Source organism: Limanda limanda, chromosome 13 (assembly GCF_963576545.1).
Source record: "Limanda limanda chromosome 13, fLimLim1.1, whole genome shotgun sequence".
Classification (NCBI taxonomy): domain Eukaryota; kingdom Metazoa; phylum Chordata; class Actinopteri; order Pleuronectiformes; family Pleuronectidae; genus Limanda; species Limanda limanda.
Window position 1 is genome coordinate 16,442,140 of NC_083648.1, and position 27,561 is coordinate 16,469,700.

Here is a 27,561-nt window from a genome sequence, read left to right on the forward strand (position 1 = left end):
GTGGGAAAACACTAATTTGTTTTGGCTCCTCGTGACAGCACGTTCGCTCATGGAGCATCATTTTCTCATTAATTATATCCGTCTTGTCCTTTCCCTTTATATTGGAAATTAAATATCCCCTGAACTACATGTTCCCTGACAGCTTGACATTTTCTGCCTATGCAGTTTTAGCGCTCAAGCTTTCTGTGGCGCACCATCTATTTTAGATGATTGTTATTATTGATCCACTTTTTGCTGACTGTTCCACTTTACTCTCAATCTCCCCTGGCATCATGCCAGCTCCCCAGAGCAGAAATCTATGCGTTTTGATATTTACTTCCATGCAACTCCTTTCCCTTATGACACATAGGCACAGAGATTAGACATGATTTCCTCCATAAACCACCACAGGGTGAAATTATAGTTTTCCCTCATTGCGGCTGGTGCAGAGCAAAAACATTTGCTGACACAGTAGGAATCTGTCGGAAATCTCTGTCATTAGCATTTACATATACATGACACATCACAGTCCTCTACCTCTCTCTCACTCACCTCCTCAATTGCTCCCTCTAGCTTCCCCCCCCCTCCATTTCAATGTAATATTCTGCTGTATAATGTATTCAGAAAATACTTTTACCACAACAGATGGAGCGGGAAATGGATTTGCATTCAGCCCCAAACTGTTTCGGTGACGTACCTCTTCCTGCTCTCCACCACTAAGTCAAGGCTGCAAAAGTGTATTACAATCACTGATATTTTCTCATCAGATTACCTTCTCTTTGGCTGAGGCCATATTTGCTCAGTTTGCTCACTGTTTGATTGTGAGTATGTGGAGGCAGGATCAAGGCAGCGCTTATCACCCTTCTTCCATACCACCGTGTCTATTATTCTTTTTCCATACACCCCACTGTCATAGTGGGGACCTTTTTCATTTCGATAACTCCTCAAAGGGGCCAATGTGAGGGCGAAGCATCCTGAAATTGGTTGTGGATGAAACCTTGAAGCCCACTGTGTTTGGCAGCATCATTATATCACCAAGAAGGAGATTTAAAGAGTTGAAATAGGTTAAAAGGAAGTCAGAGGGAGAAAGTAAGTGGAACGACTGTGTGCATGACAGTGGGATACGAGAGACAAAAGGAACAGAAGTGAAGAGAAGCCAGTGGTGAAAACAAATTTTGTCTCTATATTTGTCAGAGGGGTTTGAGCATGCAAGCAGAATTCCCATTGATAGGTAGCTTTTTGTTCCGACTGTGCCCCACTATCCTCTGGGAGATATCAGCCGGTGCAGGGTCAGCGCGTCACAGCTCTTTGATCCCTCTGCAAGGAGATTTCCCAAATCCCTGAGATGAACACAGAGAATGAACTGCGCAGATGATTCAAGACTCACAAGCCGGATCCGTACACAGAAAAATGCACACGTTGGGCAAACATAATTCTCTGTGTGTGTAAGGCGAAACGCTCTGTGGACAAAACAAATGTCATCTTTTGTCTAGCTTGCAAAATTTGACATGTGTGAGAAATAATTTTTTTCACTAACTACACCGGAGGAGCTGCACACTGTGTTTCTGTGAGCAGTTCATGCTGACAAATATCAATGTGTCCAGAAGTGACACTTCAATTTGAAGTGATAGTCGTGCTGTAAAGAAATTGTCAGCGGTGTGCACCGTTAGTTTTTACTTCATTACCCACACTTTGATTCATTCCCAGCTATCGGAGCCATATGGTGGCTACTGCTCAGTTTGAGAAAATGAGACGAGGGACAAACGGAAGAAGCAAACAAAACAAAATGAGATTTCATAAGCTTTGTCATAAAAGAAAAATCTGAGTTACTGGAACTATTTCATTTTTGTTCGTTTCCACTGTCAGACCTGAAATAAAATGCAGCCTCAGACTTCATCAATTCCTCTACATGTGATAGTTTGTTGTGTTGACTGTCTCCATATTAAACAACCAGAGACCTTGATGTCTGTCAGTTCATGAGCCAACTACCGGGAAACATTTTCACTCTCTACTGGGGAACAGACCTGTTGAAGCCCACCATGTTTCTGATGTTTCTAGTTCAGCCTCTTCTTCAAAACACATTTCTCCTTTCTCTGGGGTAAAGAATTGTGTTATTCAACATAGTTCCACTGCGTCTTACAAATGATAACTTGTGCTCATCTGCTGATATGAAAAATTACATACAGCCAAAAAATGTCTCATAAATGTATGCTTTTTTTTCTTTCAATATTACGACTTTATTCTTGTAGTATAATGACTTGATCTCTAAATATATCTTGAAAGATTTTTTTCCACATTAATTGAAAATTTTTCCTGTTTTATAAAGGACATTGGTATTTTCAGTGAAGTTAACTAACTTGTGTTATTTTTGGATGTGAAAATATGTTCTGTCTTAGATATATTTTATTATCATATTCTCATGAATTCGTACTTTGGCCCTGTGAGGAAATCCTCTGGCTTGGTCTTCTTTGGAAACACATAACATTATCAAAGTAACTGTTAAGATAAAATATCACATCATTTATAGCTTTCTTTCCTTTGTTTTTTAGGGGAGATTTGTGCCTTTAAGATCTACGGTCAGGATGCTCCATTTGAGGCGGTGGTGTTGAATCGCACATCAGGAGAAGGGGTCCTGAGGGCCAATAGCCCTGTGGACTGTGAGAGCCAGAAAGAGTACACCTTCATAATCCAGGCATACGATTGTGGGGCCGGACCCAGCGGGGCAGACTGGAAGAAATCACACAAGTGAGTCAAGCAATTTGTGGTTTGTGGTTTGTGTCCGTGTTTAATTTGAATGTTCTCCTGAATTTTTCGACATGTGCTCCTTGGTTAAAAAAAGTAAGCCTGAAGCCCTGCTTAAATAATGGGAAAAAGTCTTTTTACACTGAGGCGTATAAAGAAAACAGGGAGAGCTTGCAGTATAATATAATTTTTCTTTTTTTAAGCTGTTCTGTTCAATTCATGCTGGAGAACGTTAAATAAATGATTTCTAAATCAAATATTATGGAGGCTGTAGGTTGTTCTTAAGCAGATAATCTTTGTTTTTAATCTTTGACGCTGTTCCTTCTTCACCACGCTGGCTTCACTATGTGAAATTGCTGCTCAGAAGCTTTACACTTTTAGGAATTCACCAACACACAGGCAGCAACCCCCTGTGTGTCTTTGTGCTTCCTAACAAACTGTGATTGTCAGACCCTGTGTTCAAACTGTCACATAGTGCAAATTATTATTTATCTCAGCGTGACTCACTTGTGTAGCTGCCATTGTGACGCACATTTACAAGAGGCGGACAAATTATGACATGGAAACAGACATTAACTTCAAAGTAAGTCCCCAAGGAAGCTGCACAATTGAGTCATATTAAAGACTTCCAAAAACAGGGAAAGACTTCATCAATAAAGAGTGGAAGTCATCTTAAGTTAAGCCTCACCAGAGTAGTATATGCATGTAACCCTTGAAAACACAGCCTTAAAATTAGGCTTAATTGCATCGCATTACTAAATTAACGATAGATAACGATGTTGTCATGAATATGCACATAGCTTTAGTTGAACCTTTGCATCATTAGTCTTTCCCCTGACTAAATTAGTTAAGAAGCAAAAAAAAAACAACATGCTCCTGTGCTTCCTTCACAGTTCACAATCTTAAGGTGACAAAAAAATACAAACATTATTATTCGATTTTGTCTTTGCTTGTTTCATGTTCTTTCTTTCCTTTTTTCGTAATTTTCTCATCCCTCAGCACCGAAGCAGTGACAGCCGAGACCTGCCGTTGTGTTCTCATGTTCTGTCCCACTAATGGCCCAATATAATATTTTGTGTGCGTGCGTGCGTGCACTATTTGACTGAGATCGACAAACAGACAGAGCTGCATTGACAGCAGCAAATCAAACCCTTTGGTCAGAGAAGAGGAGCTGCAAAAAAGCTTCTGCAGCTTCGGTACTAAACAGAGAAAGAGAGGGACATTTATCAGCTAAGGGATCTGTGATGAATTTCTCCAGTGGAAAATGAATGCCACTCTGTGTGTGCGTGTGCGTGTGTGTGCATGTGTGTCATTATCACTGTGTGACATTTTAAATAGGCCTCATTAAGCTAATGTCATTAATTAACCAGATGTGCTTCCTCAGATACACTGCGAGTTGTTGTCAGAGAAGGTCACCGGTGAAGAAAACTTCATGACACATATGAGTTATTGGTTAATTTATGTACTTTAGTGCACAAATGTTATCAGAGTACCTTGTTAATATCTTCAGCACTTCCTCCCAGCAGAGTAGATTGTGTGTTGTTGTGTGTGTTTGCATCAAAATAGGAGGAAAGGAGTGAAAAACAAAAAAATAGAGCCTTGGAAAGCAATCTACGTTTTCAAGGTCTTCTCTGTGGTTAGTCTATGTCTATGGATTAGTCTGGTAAATAATATCTTCTCAACAAAAATGGAAACACATTTTTCAAAGAAATACCAATACAAATGACCTTTCTGTGCAGAATTGTTTTCCTTTCACTCTCCCTTTTACTGACACAATGCATCTTTACTTAATGTCAATCAATCTCTAATGACTTAAAGAGATTTTTCTTTTCTCCTCTCTCCATTCCTCCATCCCTTTATTCTTTCCCGGTGTCCTTACTTTTCCCTTTTTCCATAATTGATCTGCTCTTCACTCTCTTTGCATCCATCTGTCCATTCCTTCTTGTGTTCTCTCCCTCCCTAATGTTTCTTCAATCCTTTCCTCCTTTCAGGGCGGTGGTTCACATCCAGGTAGATGACGTCAACGAGTTCTGTCCTGTGTTTCGAGAGCCACTGTACAAGGCGTCAGTAACCGAAGGCAAAATATACGACAGCATTCTGCAGGTATATTAATGTTTTAATGCACAGTGAATACATATACGCATACATATTTATTATCATTATTATCTACCTGAAGTCTTCTTCTTTGTTTTGCTCGAGGTCATTTTGATAAAAAATGTCAATAGAGATTACACTGATGACCTTAGTCATTTACAAATGTTGTCATTATAACAAGTGTTTATTCTTAAATGAATTAAAGATGTTATTCCATGCACAGGTTGCTAGTGTTATTGCTAGCAGAGCAGTTGTTGATGGCCCTGGTGTAAACTGACATTTTTACAGGTGGAAGCATGGGACCAGGACTGTTCACCACAATACAGCCAAATCTGCAACTATGAAATTGTCACTGCAGGGACGCCATTTGCCATAGACCGCAATGGTAAGTGAGTTTGTGTTCGAAATAGAATCTCGGTCTGTCTGTCTATTTCTTGTTTTTTTTTGATGACTGCCCCAACATCTTTCATCTATTTTAGGTGGTTGGTGTTACCGGCGTTACACAGTGTTCAGGCACACACTAATTACATAACTTACCCAGCGGCCCCACAGTCAATTTCTGTATTTATAGCTATAAAAACCCATTTGGTTCATTTTGGCCTGTCAGCAGTATAGTGCCCACGTTCAGAGAATTAAAAACAAATTGTAAAATACTAGTTATAATGCTTAGACGGACGTTTAAATTATAACCTGAAAGTGTGTGCTCTGTGCAGCAGCTGAGCAGAGTTCATTTAATTTGATTACACTGAATGGACATTAGTAATGTAACACCTATACACAAACCTCTTTACCTAAAAATAATGATACATTTTATTTATAGGTGCCTTTCACAGCACTCAAGGTCACCTTACAAGGCAGAGATCAAAAAAATAAAATAAATTAACAACGTATCAAAAAAGATCAGAAAATTAACATCAGTTTAACTTGATGGGTTTTGAGACAGGGTTTGAAAATGGAGAGTTCTGGACTAGTTGAGGTTTATGAAGGAATTTGTGAGAGATACCAAAAAGAAGGGAGTTACAGTAATCAATGCAAAATGTAACCAAGCTGTAAACTAGAATGGCGGCGCTGTGAGGGAAGGCCAGAGGCGATTCATGTTACGTAGATGGAAGTATGGGAACTGAGTAACATTATTAATGTGAGCTTTGAAAGACAGTGTGCTGTCAAGGATGACACCTAGACTCCTAACCTGAGGGAAAGGAGAAACTAAGGAATTATTAATAGTTAAGGAAAAAGTCTCTCAGTTATTTGGTGGATTTGGTGTCAATAAGGAGAACCTGCAGTTTATCACTGTTGAGTTTGAGAAAGTTGGAGGAGAACCAGGATTTGATTTCCTGTAGCCAATCACAGATCGAGGTAGGTTTGGTGGACAGGTAGAGCTGGGTGTCATCCACATAGCAATGGAAATTGATTTTAGATTTACGGAAGATATAGTCAAGAGGAAGTCAAATAGATGATAACAGAAGGGGCCCCGGGACAGAACCCTGGAGAACACAGGTAGTGACTGGAAATGGCTTGGATTTGAAAAATTTGAGTTGGATGAACTGAGTGCTGCCAGAGAGAAACAATTTAAACCAGTCCAATAGTGTGTAAGTGATGCCAATGGAGGTTAGTCTGTCAAGGAGAATATTATGAGAAATGTTGTCAAAGGTCAAACTCAGATTAAGGAGGATGAGAATGGTACACAGTCCAAAGTCAGCTGTCATAAGGTCATTGGTGATTTTTACCAAGGCCTTTTCTGTACTATGGAGGGGGCGAAAGCCAGACTGAAAATCTTCAAACAGCTAATTTTCAAATTAACAGATTTATCTTAAAACAAAGTTAAGCCATAAGGACAAATGTACTTAAACTTATATCAAATATTTGTAACCAAAATAACTTAACCTGAACTAGAGCCCTCGATTAACACCTTTATATCCTTTTTATAAATTTAGCACATGAAGCTTCCCTTAAAACATCATTCTGGAGACATGTGGTATTGCAAATACACTAATGGCAGTCGTGTTCTTTCCTCACTTGAACACAAACAGCATGGTTAATGTCTCGATGAAAGAAGAAAAAGTCTGATCCCTGGCTGTATTTGAATATGTTCCTTCTATGATCTCAGCTAGCTGAACTGCGTATGAACATGAACTGGTCTCCACTAAAGATAGACATGAGAGAGCCGACGACCTTATCTGGAGATGAGTCGTGGAGCAGACGCCGAACTCGAAACCACTGTAGGAAGCTCTGCAGCAAATTTTTTGTTTGTTTGTGCTGGAACAATGGAGAAAAATGTATCACTGGCTGTAAATAGGGACTGTGCAACTGATCTATTTATGGATGTAGACCAAACAACAGAGTCATGCATCTGTGTATTCACTATAGAAATATGTATGAAGAGGGAAAACCGAGCAGACAACTGAGACCGATCCCTCTTCGTATTGCAGTGATGTTGTCATCTGGGAAGTAGCTTTCATCAGCACGTAGCTCAAAAGTTTCTTGACAAACATCCACCTTTATCCATGACAGTTTTCTCATGTTCATTTGTGGCTCTACACCGGCCCTGTAGTTGACTGGCAGAGTGAATTTTATTTCTGATTGAGAGCTATTCTGAGCATATCTGCCTATACGAAATTTCAGCTTTGGGCTTTGTGCCGACTTCTCCCTGAGCCTCCGCAGCTACACTGCGCTGATCTGAGTGTGGCGTAATCCAAACTGAATGGAGACTGGAGGGCTTTGTGTGTTGAACTCCAACCAATAGATCAGACAGAAGCACCCACACTGCTTTCTTCACTGTATCTCTGTCTCTCCACGTCTCTCAGGGTCTTATTTATTATGTCTTATTGCTTTTTGAGTTTAACCTCCTGGTCTGATCTCTCTCAGTGTATTTTACAGAGGTCTGGCTCATTTGATCTGATCTTCTCCGGGGCACAATAATATTGCTTGGGAGACGCAGCATTACACAACATGCAGTATTGCTTAGACCTACTTTATAGAACAATGGTCAGTTTGTGCACTGAGGGAAGAGCAAGATAAAGCATAGACGTATGCAGTGAAGTGAGCTGATATGGAGCGAAATGTGCATCATAAAATAGACAGTAAATTAAGACTAAATTAATTTAACTGCCTGTTGTTGAGTGAGTATAATAAGGTTGCCCTGCATCAGCTTTTTGCAGGGTTCAGAAATCAAATGATGTCAGCAAATTGAGCTGAATGTGACATCTCTAATGCTTAAATATATTAACACATACTATAATAATTAACTTGATAAAAAGAAAACACACTGATGATCACTTTTCCATTTATTATATACTAATTTTCTTTGCTTTTCTGCAAGCAGAGTCGACGGCAACCAGTTGTAAACAATACATGAAACAATATATACACAATCCCGGCTTACTGCCTCTAATTCCTTTTATTTACCACAACAAAGAAAATGTGTGCAGCGGTTTCCCTGCGATGATCATATTTTTGGAACGTTATTTAATGAATACCTTGTCAGGACTATAGGGACAACTGCTGACCCAGATAGACTTCAATACTTCTCTCTGTTACGCTGAGTAATGTGAGGACAAGTGTTTTTTTTATCCTTTTTCAAAGCTCATTCCAGACCCTCATGTCTAACTGTGTTCCACACAAATTGAAGTCACTGACTGAGATGTCAAGAGAGCTTTTGGTGATCAGGGTCTATGCCAGTGTCAACGTGCTGTAAACATAAACACGTGATCTCTATAGCAGAGTTGCCTCATGCCTCTACCAGCTGCAACCCCCCCCCCCCACCTCAACGCTCTGGAGATTCATGTGTTGTTGTGAACGTGTCTGCTGGAGAAAATTCCCTAAGATCCCACAGAGAATCAATAATTCAATTCAAAATATCTCCTTAAACTCCAGCTGTTGCTATCCAGTACCTTCTCTGTTGCTGTCTTCTCACCAACTGCAGATCAAATTGCCATTGTATGAGGATTTTGTAAAAACTGTCTGACTCTGATCTTCTCACCTTTCTCCCCCTGACATTTCCAGCTCAGCTCTGTTTTCCAGTACTGTTGTGGTCCACACTGATTCCCTCAGTGCTGTCTCCTCTCCTCTGGTCTCCCCCTCTTTCTCTCTCTTCTTCCCTTTCTCCTCCTCTGGTCTCTCGTGGAAATCAGAGTGACAGCCTTTCACACAGACAAGCCTCCAGATATTAACAACAAAAATAGCTTCAGTTGTCCTCATAGACTCGGAGAAGGACTGTGATGGGAGGGACTGACAAATTAAGAATATGGCATTGTTTTAAAGCCGTTCTGTATATTATGAAATGCAATCATCATTGCTTTGATGGACTTTGATGTGAATGCAGAGTATCAGCTGCAACCAGCAACTCAACTGATTTAAGACATTTGTTAAAATCATACTACAGTTTTACAAAACCAGTTACTTATCATAATGCTGTAGATGCTGAAGTTAGAAACGACAGAGGCCGCAACAGAGCCGAGAGATATTGATAAAACAAAGAACCCACATATTGATTTGAACACTGTCACCTGGAGAGGCTGACTGTGGCAGAAATATGCATGAAAACTTCAATCACACACATAAATACTGTCTGTTGATCCATTAATCAGACAGCGCAGGTCTTGTAGGCCCGTAGGTGTACTGCGTAATTTTAACATCTCTGATTAACTTTGTAAATACATAGTTTGGGATTTATCCTCTGGGGTCAGCTGTGGTTGTACACGAGAAATATTGTGACCCAAGCTCATTTAAACAAAGTAAATGTTTTCCCCTGTACAGTTATTGTGTTGTACATTATTGAAAATCAATACAAAAGACTTGAAAAGTACAAGATGAGGAATTTTAACAGTTGAAACCTTTATTCTTGAAGAGAAAAGACCGAGATTTTGATGTGAAAGTACAACGGTATTGGTTTTGGACATAAATATGGTAAATAACACCAAGTAAATTGACAACGAAATGTGTTTTTCATTTCACAGGGCCTTCAAACATCTACTAAAGTTTGCCAGCAGATGTTTGGATTGTTGATTACAGTAACCTCAGTATGTGAACTTGTCTAGTGTTTGTCCTTTCAGGGCTGCTGCATCTCCTCAATCTTTGTCTCACTCTTTCTTACACTGTTACCTTGGCGGAATCGACTGTTTACATTGACGCATTGATATTAAAATACAGCACAAGGTTTCCAGACCTTGAGTTTTTAATAACAGTCTTCAGTGAGAGTCATTTGTAAACGTGTCACAGTTTTGAATGTAAAGTCGTTTCCTGTTATTGCTCAGTGTTTCTCACCTTATTATTACTAAATAAACATAACTGGTCCATTTTTCTAAATAATGATGATCATATTTCTACTTTGTTCTTTTAGGTAACATCAGAAACACAGAGCGTCTGAGCTACGACAAGCAGCAGAGCTACAAGATCATGGTGACGGCCTTCGACTGTGGTCAAAAGAGAGCAAAGGAAGATGTGGCTGTGCATATTGATGTCAAGCCTGTCTGCAAACCTGGATGGCAAGGTCAGAGATAAAGGAATAGGCGGGGAAATATTTGCTTAATGCTTTAATCTACCTCTGGGTACTTGATGAAAATGAACTTATTTTTAAGTGCGCTGACATAATTTTTAAATGTACAAAAATTTTAAAGTAACACAATCCAAATTGAAGCAGCCACTTCAGAGAAGTTTTTAAATGCATCCTTTCCCTCAAGGGAATTCCATTTCAGTTTGGAATGAATGTCTCTTGAGGAAATCAGAAGACCTGACAGAACCCTCCAGAGGGAACGTTGACTGGAGTGTGTATATGTGTTATTTTTTCCCCCTCTTCCTCCTGTAACACGCCAGCAGCTTGGCATTCGAGCCGGTCTCGTCTCCCCTGCTGCTCCACCTGTCAGCACTGACAGGCCCTCAAGAGTCAGGAATGAAAGCAGAAGACAGAGAAAGATAAGAGAGGAGAGGGGAAAGAGAAGGGAGGGAGAAAGAGAGATAAAGAAAGAGGCTGAATGAAAAAGGGAGGACAGAGAGAGACAAAGATATACAGAAGACTAGTGATTATTCTTGCAGTCTTAAATTAACTGACCAAAACAAATCAGTCAGTAAAACCCTGAACAATTGCAAGACCTCGTAGTGACGCTTTAGAATTCATGACCAGGTCTCCTCTAACAGTTTCATTCATTCCCATCATATTCTTGTTAAGATGAATCAATCCAACGATGACACAAAACAACTCTTGGTTATTCATGAATCAAATGTTGAGTGAAAATCATTTTTTTTAAGTGTTATTGGACATTTGAAGCGAGTAGGTACAAAGAGGAGAGAGTTGGTGTAAGCCGAGCAAAGGCTCTTCTAAAAGAAACAGAAAATAGAAATCTGAATGCCATTTAATTTGTTTTTGTTGTTTAGCTGGCCTCTTAGGTTTGGCCTAAGTGGGACGCCGTTACTCCCCTGTATTTGCCGCCTGAGCTATTATTATGCTGATTCCTTGATTCTAAAGTATTGCAGGTTTCAGGTCTCCTCTATATCAGTTTAATTCCCGACTAGAATACTTTTTCTGCATATATATTATATCAATCTACCACAATATTATGAACCTGGTAATACAACTTCCTAAATGAGAAGTGCTTTGCTTTTTGTACTCATAAACAGTACAACAATTCACTAATATTAGAATGTAATGTCTAAGTATTCATCCGTACTACAGAGAGCACTCTCCTTTACTGCCTTATGTTGGACTGCTGCTCTGTTCACACATCTCTTTAGGAAAGTAGCCTGTTAATTATAAATAAAATATACATTCAAGTAATTATTCTGTTCTCAGAGCAGAAATAATAAGCAAACATTCAGGGCAGTAGCCTGTAGCCTGAGAGGTGAAACGAGGGGCAATCACTCCCAGCTGTCAGCAAATCTTAATTGATGTAAGTGCAGGGATACATGAAGCTCTCCACAACAGTAGAACACACTGCATACAAAGATGGACGACATGACAGCCCCCTCAAAGTGAAGCCAAATCATCTTGATTGCCTTGTCATCCTTGTCCATGGTGTAAACCGATGGTTTGATTAGGTAATGGCTCAGAATCCTGCTTCACATCCACAATTTTGTGCCATGATGAAGATGATAATTTAGTAGCAAAAAACCATCGCGTGACTCCGCCTCAGCAAGCGATGATGTTACAGACAATTAATCCGAAGAGACCCTGTATTGAAAATGTCACGAATGCCAGTTGTTTAGGCTTTAGGGACACTTATTGAAGGAAATGTCAGTGCACGTCACAGAGGGGTGGAGGTGCTGACAGAAATAGTAAAATGGTTTGGAGAAAACTGGTCTGAAATGGCATGCTGCTTTATGTAAATGTCATCTTCATGTAGATATCCGAGCACGCAGAGGGAAAGAGTTTGAGATTGGAGGGGACATGTGCCATTTTGATCTAAAAAAACATTTGACAGAAAACAGCTGACACCAAAATAAGGAATGCATCTGCAAAGTTCAAGCTTTTGCTTTTGGAGATAATAATAATAATAATTTTCCAGATGGCTTCACAAGCGCTGCCAGCTCACTACACTACATTTGAACCAGAAAGAAACATGTGCTATCATGGCCTAGTAACATCCTCATCAATGTTGCATGATTCTTTGCAGTTTGACTCATAAAAGGGAGACGCACTGCATAATCCACTTGTAAAACCATCAACCCATCGTAGCTTGAGCCCATAAATAAAACATTGCACTGATGCACACAAATATCAAGTCCTTTGTACACATAACCTTATTTATCATGTGTGTAAAGGTCAGTGCTGCTTTTTTGGAAAAAGGCTCCTTGGCATAAATGGAGGCTAAATATGTCTCGCTCCACCTGTCTCCTCGCTCCTCCTCGCTCCTCCTCGCCCTCTTAATCACACTCCATTTCTCTCTTTGAATGTTTGTCACAGGAGACTTGATATTATATTCTGTGGGCTTGGCAGGAGCTGCCAGGTGTCCACCTGCACACACTCACACATACACACACACTTTCCCACAATCATGCTCAGAAATCCCCTTCACATCCAGATTCAGGGATTCTCACGCACACTGAGGATAAATATAACACCTGGGTAATGAAAATGTACACCAGGCAGCAGGCTATAACAGATACAAGTAGGGGAGCACCCCTTTCTACCAAGTCTGTCATGTTACTGGGCCATTTCGGTCGACTTTTGACTTGTCACAGGGCAAGATATCAGATAATTCCAGGCCCAACCTGTGTGGTACTCTGTCATCGTTTGGAGACCCACATCCTTATTCTGAGCCAACTTGGTGTAGAACATGGAGTTTTATTCTTTAAAAAAAAAAGTAGGATAAAAGACAGCAAGGTTAGCAGGAAGAGAAGACCTACAGTGAACACATTTCACATCAAGAGGTTGGTTTGAATCACAGTTGAGTTCAGGGTCTTTCTGCATGGAGTTTGCATATTCTCTTTGTGTATGCATGGGTTTCCTGCAGTAACTCCAGCTCCCCCCCCCCCGCGACCCTCAATGAATAAGCAGTTAAGATAATGTTGAAATTGAGTAAGAAATTCGAAAAAGTATTTTTTCTGTGCCAGCAACAGCCAGTGGTTGAAGGCATTACATTTTCAGGTGTGTCCGTGCGTAACTCCAATGTTTTAGTCATACAATGAAATCGAAAAAACGTGTTACAGATGTTATCTTGGTGTATTGTACTCCATGAAGTACTAGTCAGCAGAAACCTAAGAAAAAGGTCAGTTTAAGTGAACTGTTCATCATTTGATCCTTCAAGGTTGGAACAAGCGGGTGGACTATGAACCGGGAACTGGAAGCAAGCAGCTGTTCCCAAAGATGCGCTTGGAAACCTGCGGTGGTCCCCTGTCCGGCGTGAGGGCGATGGTGGAGCTGCAGACCAATCACATCGGGAAGGGCTGTGACCGCGAAACGTACTCTGAAAAGTCTCTGCAAAAACTCTGCGGTAAATAGACAGAAATCAAAACATAGAGAAAAAGGGGGCAATTAGCTTAAGTGTGGAGCTTGAAATATGTGAGAAAATAAAAAGCCTTGTTGAAATAGTGAGGTGCTGTGAGGGAGCAAAGAGAAGAAATAATAATGAGAAATGAGAACATTTTTTAATTTAAGGAAGAAATGACCTCTTTAAGTCCTCACCTCTGTGGTATATTAATTTGCCAATTTTCAGTGTTCCATTTTAATCCTCGAGACTTTTGAATATTTTTTTAATTAAATTCCAAAGTCATATTAAACTTCGACGCGTTTGTTACCAACCCTTGTACGCAGCCATCCACTGTAATGCATGCAGTACATGTAAGACATTCACTCTATATTCCTCTTGAGAGGCTATAATTAAGTGTTTTTGAGGAAAAATAAAAGCTTTGATTTGTTTTTTTGCACAATGATCGTTTTCAAGCCATATTTTACAATCGCAAACGAATCAAAGAAATTGCACAATTTGAAACGTGAGGTCAGATCATTTGGACCAATCAAGAATCCTGATTAATTTTGACAGAAATGGCTAAATATGTGAAGGATTTTCATTTGCATGTACTTTACCTCAGTAACAGGAGTAACATCTTAACCTTTCGAAGTCCTGGGCCATTGTGGTTGTTTAAATGTTTTTGTAATGCCATTGTTTAGTTAATTTTCTCAGCACAACATTTTCTGTTAGAGCACACAATTCCTTTTTTTCCTTTTGAGAAAGAATATCAGCATATTGGACCCTGAAAACTCACAAGAAACTAAATCGGATTTGGGAAATTTTCTTTACAATATAAAAACCATAAACATGCTCAACGTAGCATTTTGAAAGTTACAGAAATATAAAATTAGGTTGTCTACCATATCTTTGATTTTCCTCCCTATCAACACCAAAAAACTCTCACAGAGTAACTCAGTCAGTTTCACACAAGCAGAGTCACAATGTTATATTACTTTTATTTTCCTTTTACCACAAATGTTTCATTAATATCAAAATACAGCAAACATATTAACAACTACCAAATACATATTGTTATTTATTAGAGGTATGTTTCATACACACACACACACACACACACACACACACACACACACACACACACACACACACACACACACACACACACACACACACACACACAGCTTTAGGCATGAAGTGACACATGAGGAAGCAGCTTCTCTCCAGGTTTATTCTCTGTGGAGTCGTCCTGACAGTGTCCTCTCCTCTGACTGGCACATCCAGGTGCAGCATCTGGCAGCACCGACCTCCTTCCTGCCCCCAGCCCTTCCACAAACTGGACAGCCTCTCTGCTGACTGACAGTGGGCGAGACAGTGACCTCATCTACAGATTTGACGGACGCCAGGCTGCCAATGTTCCAGATCACGTGGTGCCCCAAAATCTAACAGACCAGTTCACCATAGCAACGTGGATGAAACACGGGCCCAGTCCGGGACTCAGAGCGGAGAAGGAAACCTTACTGTGTAATTCTGACAAGACAGGTTAGAGACTATTTTTAATTATCTTGCAAAATTACATTACGTACTGTCTGTCCTCAGCAAACAGGATGTGCCATACACACTGTTAACCATCACCTCCTTATAAAATAACACAATTATTAAGACTTAGACTGAAGTTCACCATGCAAATGCTCTTTGAAAGTCTCAACTTTTACCCATTCAGTGTCTGAACTGAGCTGCCTGAGCTGTGTAATTAAGCGAGACATCTGCAAATTGCATGCTGTCACAGTGCTCTCACTGACGGCTTGTTGGCTCAGGATTTGTGTATTCTGATCTTGTAATGCTAAACTGCAGAGTAGCTCTTGTTGGACCACCATAATCTTGTCAACCCTTTATAAATGTTTTGCACAAAAGTATATGATATAGTGTGTAATATAGTGTCTGAAGGTTCAGCATCAGGAACATGTCAGCAATGCTATGTGATTTAAGTGGAGGAGGCTTATTATCATAATTATCAAAGCATTATCTCTCTATCGCAACCTATTTGGGGTATTATCAAATTGTTCAGAAGGACATGTTCTGTGTAATTTACACATATATATATAAAATATATGTATATATTAAGAATATGTACTTTCTGTAATCAAATATGGTACAATAAAATGTTCTATCATTCATTCAGAAATGTTGAGTTCTGAAATTCCAGTGAACAACACAGTTATATTGACTAAGAAATTATGATATTGAAAATACTGTGATGGACCGTTCAGGCTGTTGCCCTATTTCAGCTGGGTTCAGCTCCAAGACCCTCTACAACCGTCAAAGGATAAGCGATATAAATGATGGATGGATGGAATATTCATAATATAATATATAGGATTACATAGGGTTGCCTTTTTTACACATTTCGCCAAATGTAAATTGCATACATTGTGCAACATGCTTTCTGTGATTCCCTCCTTCACAAGTTTTCAAAACACGGTTTTGTCATACTTACACCTGTGCTGATTGCCAAATATATTAACACCAAAAATAAGTCTACCGACACTCGCAAAAAATAACACAAAGTTAACCAGAGGCTCATCTCACTCATCCCACCTCAAACGTATTTGGGTGTATTAAAGCAGAGCATATGGAACTCACTTTTTGAGTTCTGAGTTGATGTTTTTAAAAAAAATATCGACTAATCTACCACACTCACTGAATTGAAGACGTGTTTCAGTATGGAGATATGAATGATTTCCATTAATTAAAAAAGAGTTAAGTCTTCCTGCAGCTAAATAATGTCGAAAAAACTCCCAAAAAACTGAAGGGGCATCAGTTTATTCTTTTTTTTTAATAATTGTGTTTAATAGTGTGTTTGCATGACCATGTATGTCTGATGTTACTGTTTCAGAGATGAACCGCCACCATTACTCTCTGTATGTGCACAACTGCCGCCTGGTGCTCCTGCTCAGGAGAGACTTCACTCAGGTTGACACTTTCAGACCTGCCGAGTTCCACTGGAAACTGGAACAGGTGAGGTTTGTGTGTGTGTGTGTCTGTGTGTGTGCGCGCACATGCTTGTGTGTGTGCATGTGCCCGTGCGTGTGTGTGTGTACATGCTTGTGACCTGATCTGTGTCCTATTTGAGTGTGGGCTTAAATTAAAGGCTGATTCTTCTGCTGTAGGTGAAGGGCTATCATTATTTGTATAGTGAAGGGAGAGACTCTCCATTCTAATTACCGGAGGCCTTCCATCACTTTCCTCTGCTCACTGTAGGAGATAACAGGGTCGACGCAAAGTGGAAAGTCTGTTTAGTTCCGGGTTACAGCTCACCAAGCAGCAGACCTTGATTATCTGTCATGCTTTTGGGAAGTTGTTGAACTAATTTGCTCTGAAGCTCACTGTTTCAGTCTTGCAGGAAGACATTTTAAAAGAAAGAAATGCACTGTATGAAGTTGCTCGGTTTCAAAAGATATGCTCCACAGTCCTTTGAAGCCTTTATCTAAATATAAAAATAAAGAATTGAAGTTTCACATATAGTGTCAGTCCTTTAGAGATATAACAGAACGGGGTCAGACCAGCGACAGTGGAGCAAGATTAAAAGTCTTGCAGAAGGAGACCCCAGCCAGGTGAACGCTTGGTTCCAGCAGAGGGGCGCCTGCAGTTCACCAAGCAGTCTCTGAGCAGAGAATTATCTACTGTAAAAAAAAAAAAAAGAGAGAAAAAGAAAAGAGAATCCCTGGAGCCCGGATGATTTCGATGATAAGCCAATGAACTCTCTAGTACGGCAGGAATCTCCCCTTTCGACGGTTTCACTCCAGCCCGATAATACTGCATAGAAGATGTAAATCTAATCTGATTGTTTACCCTCGGGATGCAGCATATATCCACCTCACACTGCAGTTATTAGAAAAATGCTTCATAATTACTGCAAGCTCTCCAGAGTTTATGCTCATAAGCAGATTAGAGATTTGTATTTCTTTGCGTGTGCTCATGCATTTGTGAGCCTGTGTTTGCAAGTGCGTCGACACTGACAACTACTTTTTTTCGTGATTCTTGTCTGATGTTTGCATACAAGACTTGGGGGAATACAATGACTGTGTGTTCTTGCCACTATCCTTACTGGTGTGTACCTTTCAGTCAGAGAGTGGTTATTGTGAGTCACAGGTACAACAAAATGTATTTTTATCATGTGTACCTTCTTACCTGATAGCTGTTTGTTCTAAGTCAAAGATAGATTGAAAAGTGTTTTTCTCATTCTGATGCCCTTTTCTCCTGAGGCCCTCAGAGGTTTCTTAGCAAACAACCTCCAGACTCTGCTGGGTTTCAGTGTCATTCTCTCATTGTCTTTTTATCTCTCCCTCACTAATTCTCTCCCACACACATTTACAGTGTATGGATAGTGGGGATCCCATTTGCTCCTTTAGTTGGATCTTGTGCAGGACCACAGAGGAAGCATGCAGTGCACTGCAGTCAGTGATAATTTGCTGAGTTGCTCACTAGTACAAATCACCTGTGCAGAGACTGATCAAATATAAATGGAAAATGGTCTGAATTACTGTAGGATAACAAGAGAAATTATGTCATAGGAGTGTAAATGCGCAGGATAAGGTTGAAAAATGAACACTGCTGTGCCGGTTTTGTGTGTGGACTTTAAGATGAGATACAGCTGGATTGTATTATTGTCTGCAGGCTACACTGCTAAAGGACAATCTGGTGTCTCAACCTATTTCAGAGTTGATATAGCCTCTGTGTTATTTAGACTCTCAAAATGGTGGATCTTAAAAGAAACCATTGTTCTCTAAAACTAAAAGAACTGACATCAAAACCTGGTGTGTGCCCTAAGGCAGTACACAGTGTTTGTGTCAAAGAGAAGTGAGCAGTGTGTCTCTGAAAACAACTGCAGACCTCTATAAACTGGGAGCTGCAGAGAACTGTGTTATTGCATTTTTTTAATTTTTATTTTATCTTCATTAAATACAACCATCAATTTGTTATTTTCTTCTTAGTCGTAATTTATAGATACATTGAAATTCCTTGTAAAACTATCACCATCTTTTTTTAACAAACGGACAAAATAAGTTAATGGTTAATGAGGTCTTTGAAATAAATTACTGTCATCAGGTGTAGTGTCTCAACACTGTCATTTTAGCTTCTATAAAATTTGATTTAAGTCATAAAGGCCACTGAAATGGGGAGAAAATACATTTCACATACACGCTAAGACACTCAAATAGGTGATCGTTTCCTGTCCTGCTAACAGAACAATACTGTTTTCAGACAGTCAAGATGTCTGCTGTGAAAAAAAGTTGATTAAGTTCTAGTCAGATTTGTGCATCTTGGCCTGAAGTTGAAAGTTGACCCCATTTTTCACTTTGTTTAATCTCATTTCTTCATAAAAGAAAAGTGAATTACAGAGAATGAAAAAAAATGTAATTTCAAGTGTAGATCCAGAGATTATGAATTCATATAAATCTGATTAAAAAAGATGTTGTAAGCACAGAAATGTCACATGATGCAGATGCACAATATAGCTGCTCAAAAACAGCCTTATCAACACAGAAAGAGCGTTGTTGTTGTTGTGCCTCTAATCTGACAGGGGAGGTGGTCACAGAGCCACATTGACATCTGTGGTAAAATAAAGAACAGATGAGTGTCACACACCACGCCTCAAGTCACACAGAGACGATAACCATGACAACACGAAAGACCACTTTTTCACAGTAACTTCTTTTGTGTTATATAACCTGTCATTGCTTTTGCTATACAATATATTATTATCAAAATGACATAATGACACTTTGTTGTGCTGTAAACACTGCACCAGACTGATGTCAGGAAAGGAGCTGCTGCATGTGATAGTAACGAGTACACGCTCAGTAGAGTGGTTGAGAAAAGGGGTTTGGTGGGTAGAAGGGGGAAGTTGAAGAGGTGAGTATGGGGTGTCACAGCCGCTTCTTACCAGCCGTGTTCCTCAAGCACTTAGAAAGGACACTCTGTGGCTTCCGTGGCAACTCCATTTAGCTCTATTGATTTTGCAATTCCCACCCCGAGAGGGTAGGGGCAGAGGGGAATGAAACGAGGGTAGCAAAGGGAAAGCGATGGAGAGAGAGGCTTTTTTTTCCCTTGTCGATCGAACACTCAGGAATGTCTCATCTGACAGGAACCTAAGTGTATATACGTGAACACAACCACGCAATAACACGCACACACACACACAGCACAGCTTTTTTCCACCCTAGCTCTTTATCAGCCTTGGTAATGGACTAGAGGATGGATCACTACTCTTAACACACATTTTTCACATTCCCTGAGTTGAGAAAGCCTATCAGTGGAATCCAGCTGTCCAAAAGATATACACTCAAAGTCACACAAGTCCTCTACAAATCTAGATCCACGCATTTAAAGCCCTGTGAGCCTGAGGTGGTAGGGATGTGTCCAGCATTTTCATAAAGCGGAGGGAATAGGAGGAAGAAAAAACATGCAAGGTTACAAACCAAAAAGAAGATAAATAATTTTTGCATTGTCTCTACATTTCATGTTTCATTGGCTTTCAGTGTTTGCCCAGCTGCTTATTTTAAAACAAGGGACAAGATGGTGAATATCCCTTGTACGTTTGAAGGTCTTCAGCACTAGCTTGATGATAGATTGCCAACCACCAGCGGATGTTAGGGACACATCATCAGTTGTGTGTACCTTGGTGCCATCGGGTGTTTCATCATTTTAATCACAAGGCATCCTTTTCTAAGGCAGGCCCACCACAAGCTGATCAAACCTGGGGCCCAGTCTGGGACTTTCCTCGTGATCCATCGCCATCAGCTGCAGCGCTCTGCAGTCTGTAATGGTTCTTTTATGGTCTGGAGGGCTTGTCCATGGATTTCCAGCTCTTTGAGCAGCCCGATGGTGGATGTTGCAATAAAGCCCCTGCAGCCAAACTCCACTGGGCGGACTATTGCTCTCCCGTCGTGTTGTTCTGCTTCAGATGGCATCTCCGCATCCTGTCATTCGCTTCATCAACAGCATCCTCCCAGGGCGCTGTCAGTTCTATGGATTAGCACATCAGTTGGGTAAGCTGGCCAAACTGTAGCCACCAGAGCTTTAGTTTGCCAGGGAGTATGGACGGATTGATGCTCTCAAGGTGCTGCTTACATCCTGGTTCAGTTGCTGGACCTGCTCACAATCTTTAGTAAGATAAAGAGCATGTGTGCATGTGATCTAAACCCTTAGAAATGTGTTGATACTTTCTCACACCAACCTTATAAAGATAGAGTGGGAGAAAATCCGTGTTAGGAAAAGGGTGGGAGGTGAGACAAATACACATCTTTTCCTCAGCTGTGAACTTAGATTTGATAAAAAAAGATTGAGAGCCAGTGATTTATTTGTTTTGGAAGGTGTTTCACATCAGTCCGAGATAACTGCACAATTGACGGGGCATGGTTGGTGAATCACATCCCATGTACATTTTCCAATTTCACCAATAACACAGCTGGAAACAACCACTGCAGACCCGCGCTGTTTATCATTTGTGTCGAAGTTCAATTAAAAGGACTCAATGGTAAGGGGGCATAAAATTCACCCTTGCTGTTTATCATTACAGCATCTACAATTATCTGCCTTATCTGCCTGCTATTACCATGCTTGTTGTGCCACTGCTTGTTCTCTGTCCTGTGTTGATTAGAAGCCTCCCTTTGTTTCTCAGGAGATTAAGTGTGTGTGTGTGTGTGTGTGTGTGTGTGTGTGTGTGTGTGTGTGTGTGTGTGTGTGTGTGTGTGTGTGTGTGTGTGTGTGTGTGTGTGTGTGTGTGTGTGTGTGTGTGTGTGTGTGTGTGTGTGTGTGTGTGTGTGTGTGTGTGTGTGTGTGTGTGTGTTAGTTGTAGATACCAGGAGTAATTGAAGTGCCTATTCAAAGAGTGATTTAGTTCCAGCTCAAACACAAGAGGCTAACTGATAAATTGTTCACTTCAATTTAAACTTATTTGCATTTCATACATCAGCGATCAATGCAGTTAGCAGCATTGCATTGTGCATATAAGAGTGTGTGTTGAAAGGTAAAAGGGAGGAGTGTCTGCAGCGCAAGAGGTTTGTGTTTGTTACATGGGTAAATAAATTTAAAAAGATCACGTAATAGTCAGATAGGAACTTTCAAAAAGTATTCTTGAAGTAATGTTTTTTTTTTTGTTTGAAAGACTCACACAAATCCCTAATTTATTTCTGTTGGCACAGTGTTCTCTGGCACTGCTGTTTGCGTTTGTTCACTTTTCAGTCTCAATATTATTTGTCATCCTGTAGAACGACAGGACCAGAATGTCACATGCCGTCGTATAAAAAGAACACTAGTAAACTGTTGATTTAGTTTTTGATTTATTCCTGAGAGCAAGACTGAAAGACAAAGAGCAGCAGAGAAGATGCTGTGCGTCGCCTTCAGCACAAACATGTTCACTGTGTGTGTTCATTCCAATTCTAGCTTCTATTTTTCCAATGACCTCATTTGAGAGCTCCAGCTGTAGTTCCTCTGCTTTAGGCGCCTCCTGCATTACCTCCACGTAGAGCTCACTAATGTAAATGTCTTTGCTGTGCGTGTGTGTGTGTCTCTGCATGCGTGTGCTCGCTGATGGGGTTAGTGCTACTATCTGCCTGTCTTAGAGCACTCAGCAGACAGGCTGGGTGAACATAGGTATTCAGTCGGCATGCAAATGTATTGACAGCTTGGTTCGTTCCAGCTCTTTTCTATATATTTATCTTTTAATCTTGCTCTCTCTTTGATTGTCTAATCTCCTCCCTATCTAATTCCTGCCTTTACTTTGAGGAGAACATTTTCTTTTTGTGTTGACTCTAAGGTCTGTCAATAATTTAAAATATTATATTCATTACAGACAGATGCATAGACACAAAGATTTCTAGATTCCTGCAGCAAAACAGTTTCAAAGCTGGCATTTGACTTCAGATGGTGGACGTGTTTTGCATTGATCTTATTTAAAGGCATAAAGTATTTTTTAAATTAGTATACTCTTCTTTTAAACTAGAACAAAACTCAACATTGTTTCATTTACTTTTGAGTATTTAATTGTCAGCAGGGCGCATCGCTCAAGCACTTAAGCTGGTTTTGTATGACAAGATGTGTTTTATAGTAGAGCAACTGCTGACATGTAAGCAAAGCTCCTTCTCTTAGTGTTTTCTTATCCTCTTATATTTCTGTTACTTTCACTATGTCCTTGTGATTCCCTACCACCACACTTGACGAATAAAAGTCTGGCATCAATAATGCAACGGCACAACAGTGGCTGAAAAGAGAAGAGCCGCCAGAAATGCGAATGGTAACAAAGGAGATGAAAAGAGAAAGCAGGGACGGGTTGATGTTGGGATGCTGTGGAGAGGAGGAGGGGGGATTCGCAGAAGACGGATGCAAACACGTGGGGCCCAAAGGGGGCGCTTCACATTTTCTGAAATAAATTGAGCCATCATTAGGTTTGTAGAGAAAAACAGCAAAAGAAAAAATGTCAGCATAAAAAGCAAATCCATGAATCATAATTACAAATCAATAAACCCTTCACATAAGCTAAAATCCTAATACAGACGTATACCTGTCAGACGCTGATGGTTCAAATCCATTTAAAGAAATCTCCTTTCATCCTGAACCTCTAACGCATCAACATAAACATGACCCTGTTAAAGGGCTTTTCTGCAGCCAGCAGAAACTTCTGTTTATGTCAGCAGACTTAAAATGCCCCTGTGGTATCTGTGAATATGGGGTCATGTTTGAATTGGTTTTCTCAAAAGCAATATGCACAATATGCCTGTTTTCACTGCCTGATTCATGTTGTTTTATACAATAAAAGAACTGGGGCTCCTCTCTTCTAGTTAGTATTTGGTCTAATATTGAAGAGACATTGTCTAATTGTTTTGCAAGGGTGATCTTTAGTCCAGTTGAATTTTGAAATCTCCCTTCTTTCATACGCATTTATAAAATGTAATAGCCTCTCGTAAATATGCCTGTACAGATTTTCAGAAGATAGATGGGCCCTTTTCTGCTGTTTCACGGTCAGGAATCAAGCACTGCTTTTGCATGGTGATATTTTCAATCAATACAGAAATAAGGAAATATAAACTCAAATAAAATCAGGGAAGTAAAAGTATATCCCAAGTGTTCAGTGTTCACATTTAATATTTGGACTGTTTAGAGTAAACTATCTACTTGTTGTGCACAACATGTTCCCATTATTGTCTGTGAACCGTTTATGGACAATAATCGGAACATGTTGTTTATTCAGAGGGACCACAAACTGAGACTCATTGTTGGTCTCTCTTTAGAACAGTAGAGACATATCCCCCTCAGGATGACTTATAAGTACTTTGGTTATCTCTTTTAGCTTGCGCCACCAACAGGTCAACATTTTTATTTTTTATTTTTTAATTATGACCAAATACCTGCCAGTTTATCTCTGCTTTGTGTTCAGTGCCAATGTTAGCATGCTAGCACACTAAAATTAGATGATTAACATAGTAAGCATTGTGAATGTTTCCATTGCCATTGTGAGCTTTTTAACCTGCAACTGTTATCATTTGGCTTTTTAAACTCTTATCTTATAAAGTTCTTTCTTATTTATTGTATTAACCTTTAGCAGTCAAATTGTTCCCTAAAAAGTAGCAGCAAAATATCAAGCTTAATCAAGAGAGATGTAACAAATGTCAAAGTCCCGCTAGTTCGAAAAGATCACGTCTCTTGTAATTATGTTTTTTCAGTGTCTGTTTAAGCTCAGAGGACACAGAAAAATACAGTTAAAAGAGATTTTCAGATAGACGTGAATCTGCAAACTCTTTTGATCTAGTCCCAAGAAGACCCTATCACTGGGGATGGAAACTGATACAGTGTTTTGGCAGGGAGAAATCAGGAATATTAGAATTATGAAACTATAATCAATACATCTGCACAGTTTAATATTTTCCATTGGTGTGGATGTATGTAAGGTAAGATGAGGACAGTGAGGACGGTAGAGCAGGAGAGGCCTTGGCAGCTAAACTAGAAAGATGAATAGAAATGTCTGGATGCCATACAAATGTTATAATTTGTCATTAGTTGTTCGATAAATTGTGTTTTATTTAATTAAAAGTAAAAAAATCTATTGTGCAGCTGTTGAACCATTATCTGGCCATGCTTTTATACACTCTACATAATCAATGGGAATGTTAAGTGCAGTGTAAGAGGAGACAGTCACCAACACAAACAGTGTAAATAATTGTAGAACGTAACTTTTACTCAACAGGCAGTCAGCCAGCAGCTAAACGAAAGTGGCAATTCATTCTGCCTGTCTGGCCGAGTGCACATACAAATCCTGACAAAGCTGATGGGGGGGAAAAAAAAACTGTCATTATTAATAACAGTTGCGATGCATCCTGGGATATAGTTTGTTTTGTTTTATTGTCAGGCATTGAATCGTAAAGTTCAGGTCTGCTCTTGGCCATATAAGAAAGAAAGTCTATACACTAACTATAAAGATCAGACACTGTGTGGGAGGGGGTATCTGGGATATCCTGAGGGAATTTCTGTCTTCTCAAGCTCGTACAGTAAGAGTCTACGTTTTAAATCACACATCCCTGGAGATTCCTGGTTGTAGGTGTCAACCCTATTAGTTAATTTCACAGCATGAATAGCCTGTGTGTGTGTGTACGGCTACTGAAGCTTAGAAAAGAAAGAAAAGAAAGTATGTTGAATCTTTTTCTTGCTGTTTTTCAGTTTTTCTCAAATTAGCAGATCCTCATCTCTGCAAAAAGTTTGCTGTTAATTCGTCCTAATCTTTCACCACAAGACTGATTACAGACAAAACTGATGCCATGGTCATAAAAGAGAAACAATTAGAGGAAGATTTATAAATCTTTTGAGACTTTACCAAGCTGCTAACACTGCTAACAATAATTACTGCGCCCTGTGCAGTCTTGTATGTTATTCATCCCTCTATTGTGTGTCCAGGGCTTCTTTTGAACTCAGACCACTCTAAAAATGTAGAATAGAAATAGAAAAGGAAAGGAAACCATTAATGCAGCAGATGTGCATCATTCAGCACTCGGTTGCCATTTATCACTTCCTGCAGTGTAATCAGTGGATTTTGTGCTCTAATAACTTTTATCTTCCATAACATTATCTAACCTCTGTCATGCTCTTGTTGCTTATTCAAGCTCTCTCCCTCCGCCTGTATTGTATCTTTTACATTGTTGGTTTATCTCTCCTGTTGGTGTTTGGGGCTGTAGTCTCTGAGATGCAGACCCAAATGTGACTATGAACGCACGCGTGAGAATCTTTTTCCATCTCTTCATTCCGTACATAATGTGAACGCAGCATAACTCCTATGGACAAACACAGTTTCACTCACATTTACATCTGCAAGCAGTTTAAATTGGCCAGTTCTGCTCTAAACCATCATTTTCACAGCAGTTAACGGTTTGAGAAAAAAAGCGTTGTCGAGCTGAAATAGTAAGTCAATGAAACGATTAGTCTCACGACAGAAGATAATTTGTCAGTTAATTTGTTAATTGTTTAATAATTTCAGTCATTTTTCAGGTAAGAATGTAAAATATTTCACTGGCTCCAGCTTCTTGAATATACTTATGTCATGATAATTAACTGAATATCTGAGGTCTGGACCCGTCAATATGTCGTCTTGGGCTGCGGGATATTATTTTTTGACATTTTAAAGATAAAGCAACAAATAATAATCAGCCATGTAATTAAAAAATTGTAAAAATTGCGTTGAAGCCCTTAAGCCATTTAGGTGAGTAGCAAATACGTTTTGACATTATCACTTTCGCTCTATTAGGGCCAGTGGGTGTTTGTGTCTGTAATGTAGAGTAGGCATGGTTAGGTTTTGGTAAAGGTTAAGAAAAGTGTTATGTTAAGGGTAAGGGTCAGTTATCTATAGGAAGGAATGAGGTCTGAGGTAAATTTCCGAGGCATTTAATGTCACGTTATGTTGTCTTAAGTCTGGAGGTGTGTGTGTGTGTATCTGTAGACGTTCTCCATATAATCAGAGTGTTTTGTGATGGTTGATAAAACCTATGTGACTCACAGGTCATCTGCAGCCGTGCTAGTGAATCATTGCGTGGCTTTAATGAACAGCTCATTTGATGGAAACCTCGTTAGTCATCTGTCGAAAGGGAGCAAATGATCCAGGGATGAGGAGAGGAATTTGTTCGCATCTATTTAATTGAAGGTAGGAAGTCGGGAACATTCGGAAATGTGCCTTTGGTCTCGGCTGCATGAGAAAATATCACGATCTTCATTACAGCAGCTCTATAAATATAACCGTCCACAGGAAACGGCTCCTCACCTTAATATGACCCTGAAAAATGGAATGTAGATTGAAAGTAATATATTTTTGAGGACGTCCTGTGTTTGTGTTAGTGCAAATCAGGAATATTTTCTCATTTCAGGGCATAATGAGTGGTCACATAGGGGAAAGTACTGGATAATAACTTGATAACATTTCTCTCCCTTTTGCAGATTTGTGACAAAGAATGGCATTATTATGTTATCAACGTGGAGTTTCCTGCGGTGACACTATTTGTGGATGGTGTGACCTACGAACCCTACTTGGTGACAGATGACTGGCCAATCCACGCCTCAAAGATTGATACACAGCTGACTGTGGGTGCCTGCTGGCAAGGTCAGTGTGTGTATGTTTAGAAATACAGCAGCTGCAGCGCATTGCAGAAATGTGTTCAAGGTATGAGAGAAGCTGAAATCCAACAAAGCTCGGATGCAACTGCTATAACATTGTGTTTTGGGATTGTTTACAGCTCTACTATAATCTCACATTTTTACGTGCAGCAGCCTTTTCAGCTCCAGGTTATGGCGTTTATTTATTTGCTGC

General features: G+C 39.8%; 1 protein-coding gene across 1 annotated transcript in view; it reads left to right on the top strand.

The window, feature by feature from the left end:
- The window catches only part of LOC133017520 (calsyntenin-2-like), a 106,096-nt gene that overhangs the window by 67,054 nt on the left and 11,481 nt on the right, over positions 1–27,561 (top strand). Inside the window, exons 6-13 of the mRNA XM_061083627.1 lie at positions 2,529–2,724; positions 4,713–4,824; positions 5,104–5,200; positions 10,154–10,303; positions 13,554–13,739; positions 15,000–15,257; positions 16,612–16,733; positions 27,192–27,354. Of these exons, the coding sequence (XP_060939610.1) occupies positions 2,529–2,724; positions 4,713–4,824; positions 5,104–5,200; positions 10,154–10,303; positions 13,554–13,739; positions 15,000–15,257; positions 16,612–16,733; positions 27,192–27,354 (1,284 nt within the window). The remainder of the gene's footprint in view (positions 1–2,528; positions 2,725–4,712; positions 4,825–5,103; positions 5,201–10,153; positions 10,304–13,553; positions 13,740–14,999; positions 15,258–16,611; positions 16,734–27,191; positions 27,355–27,561) is intronic.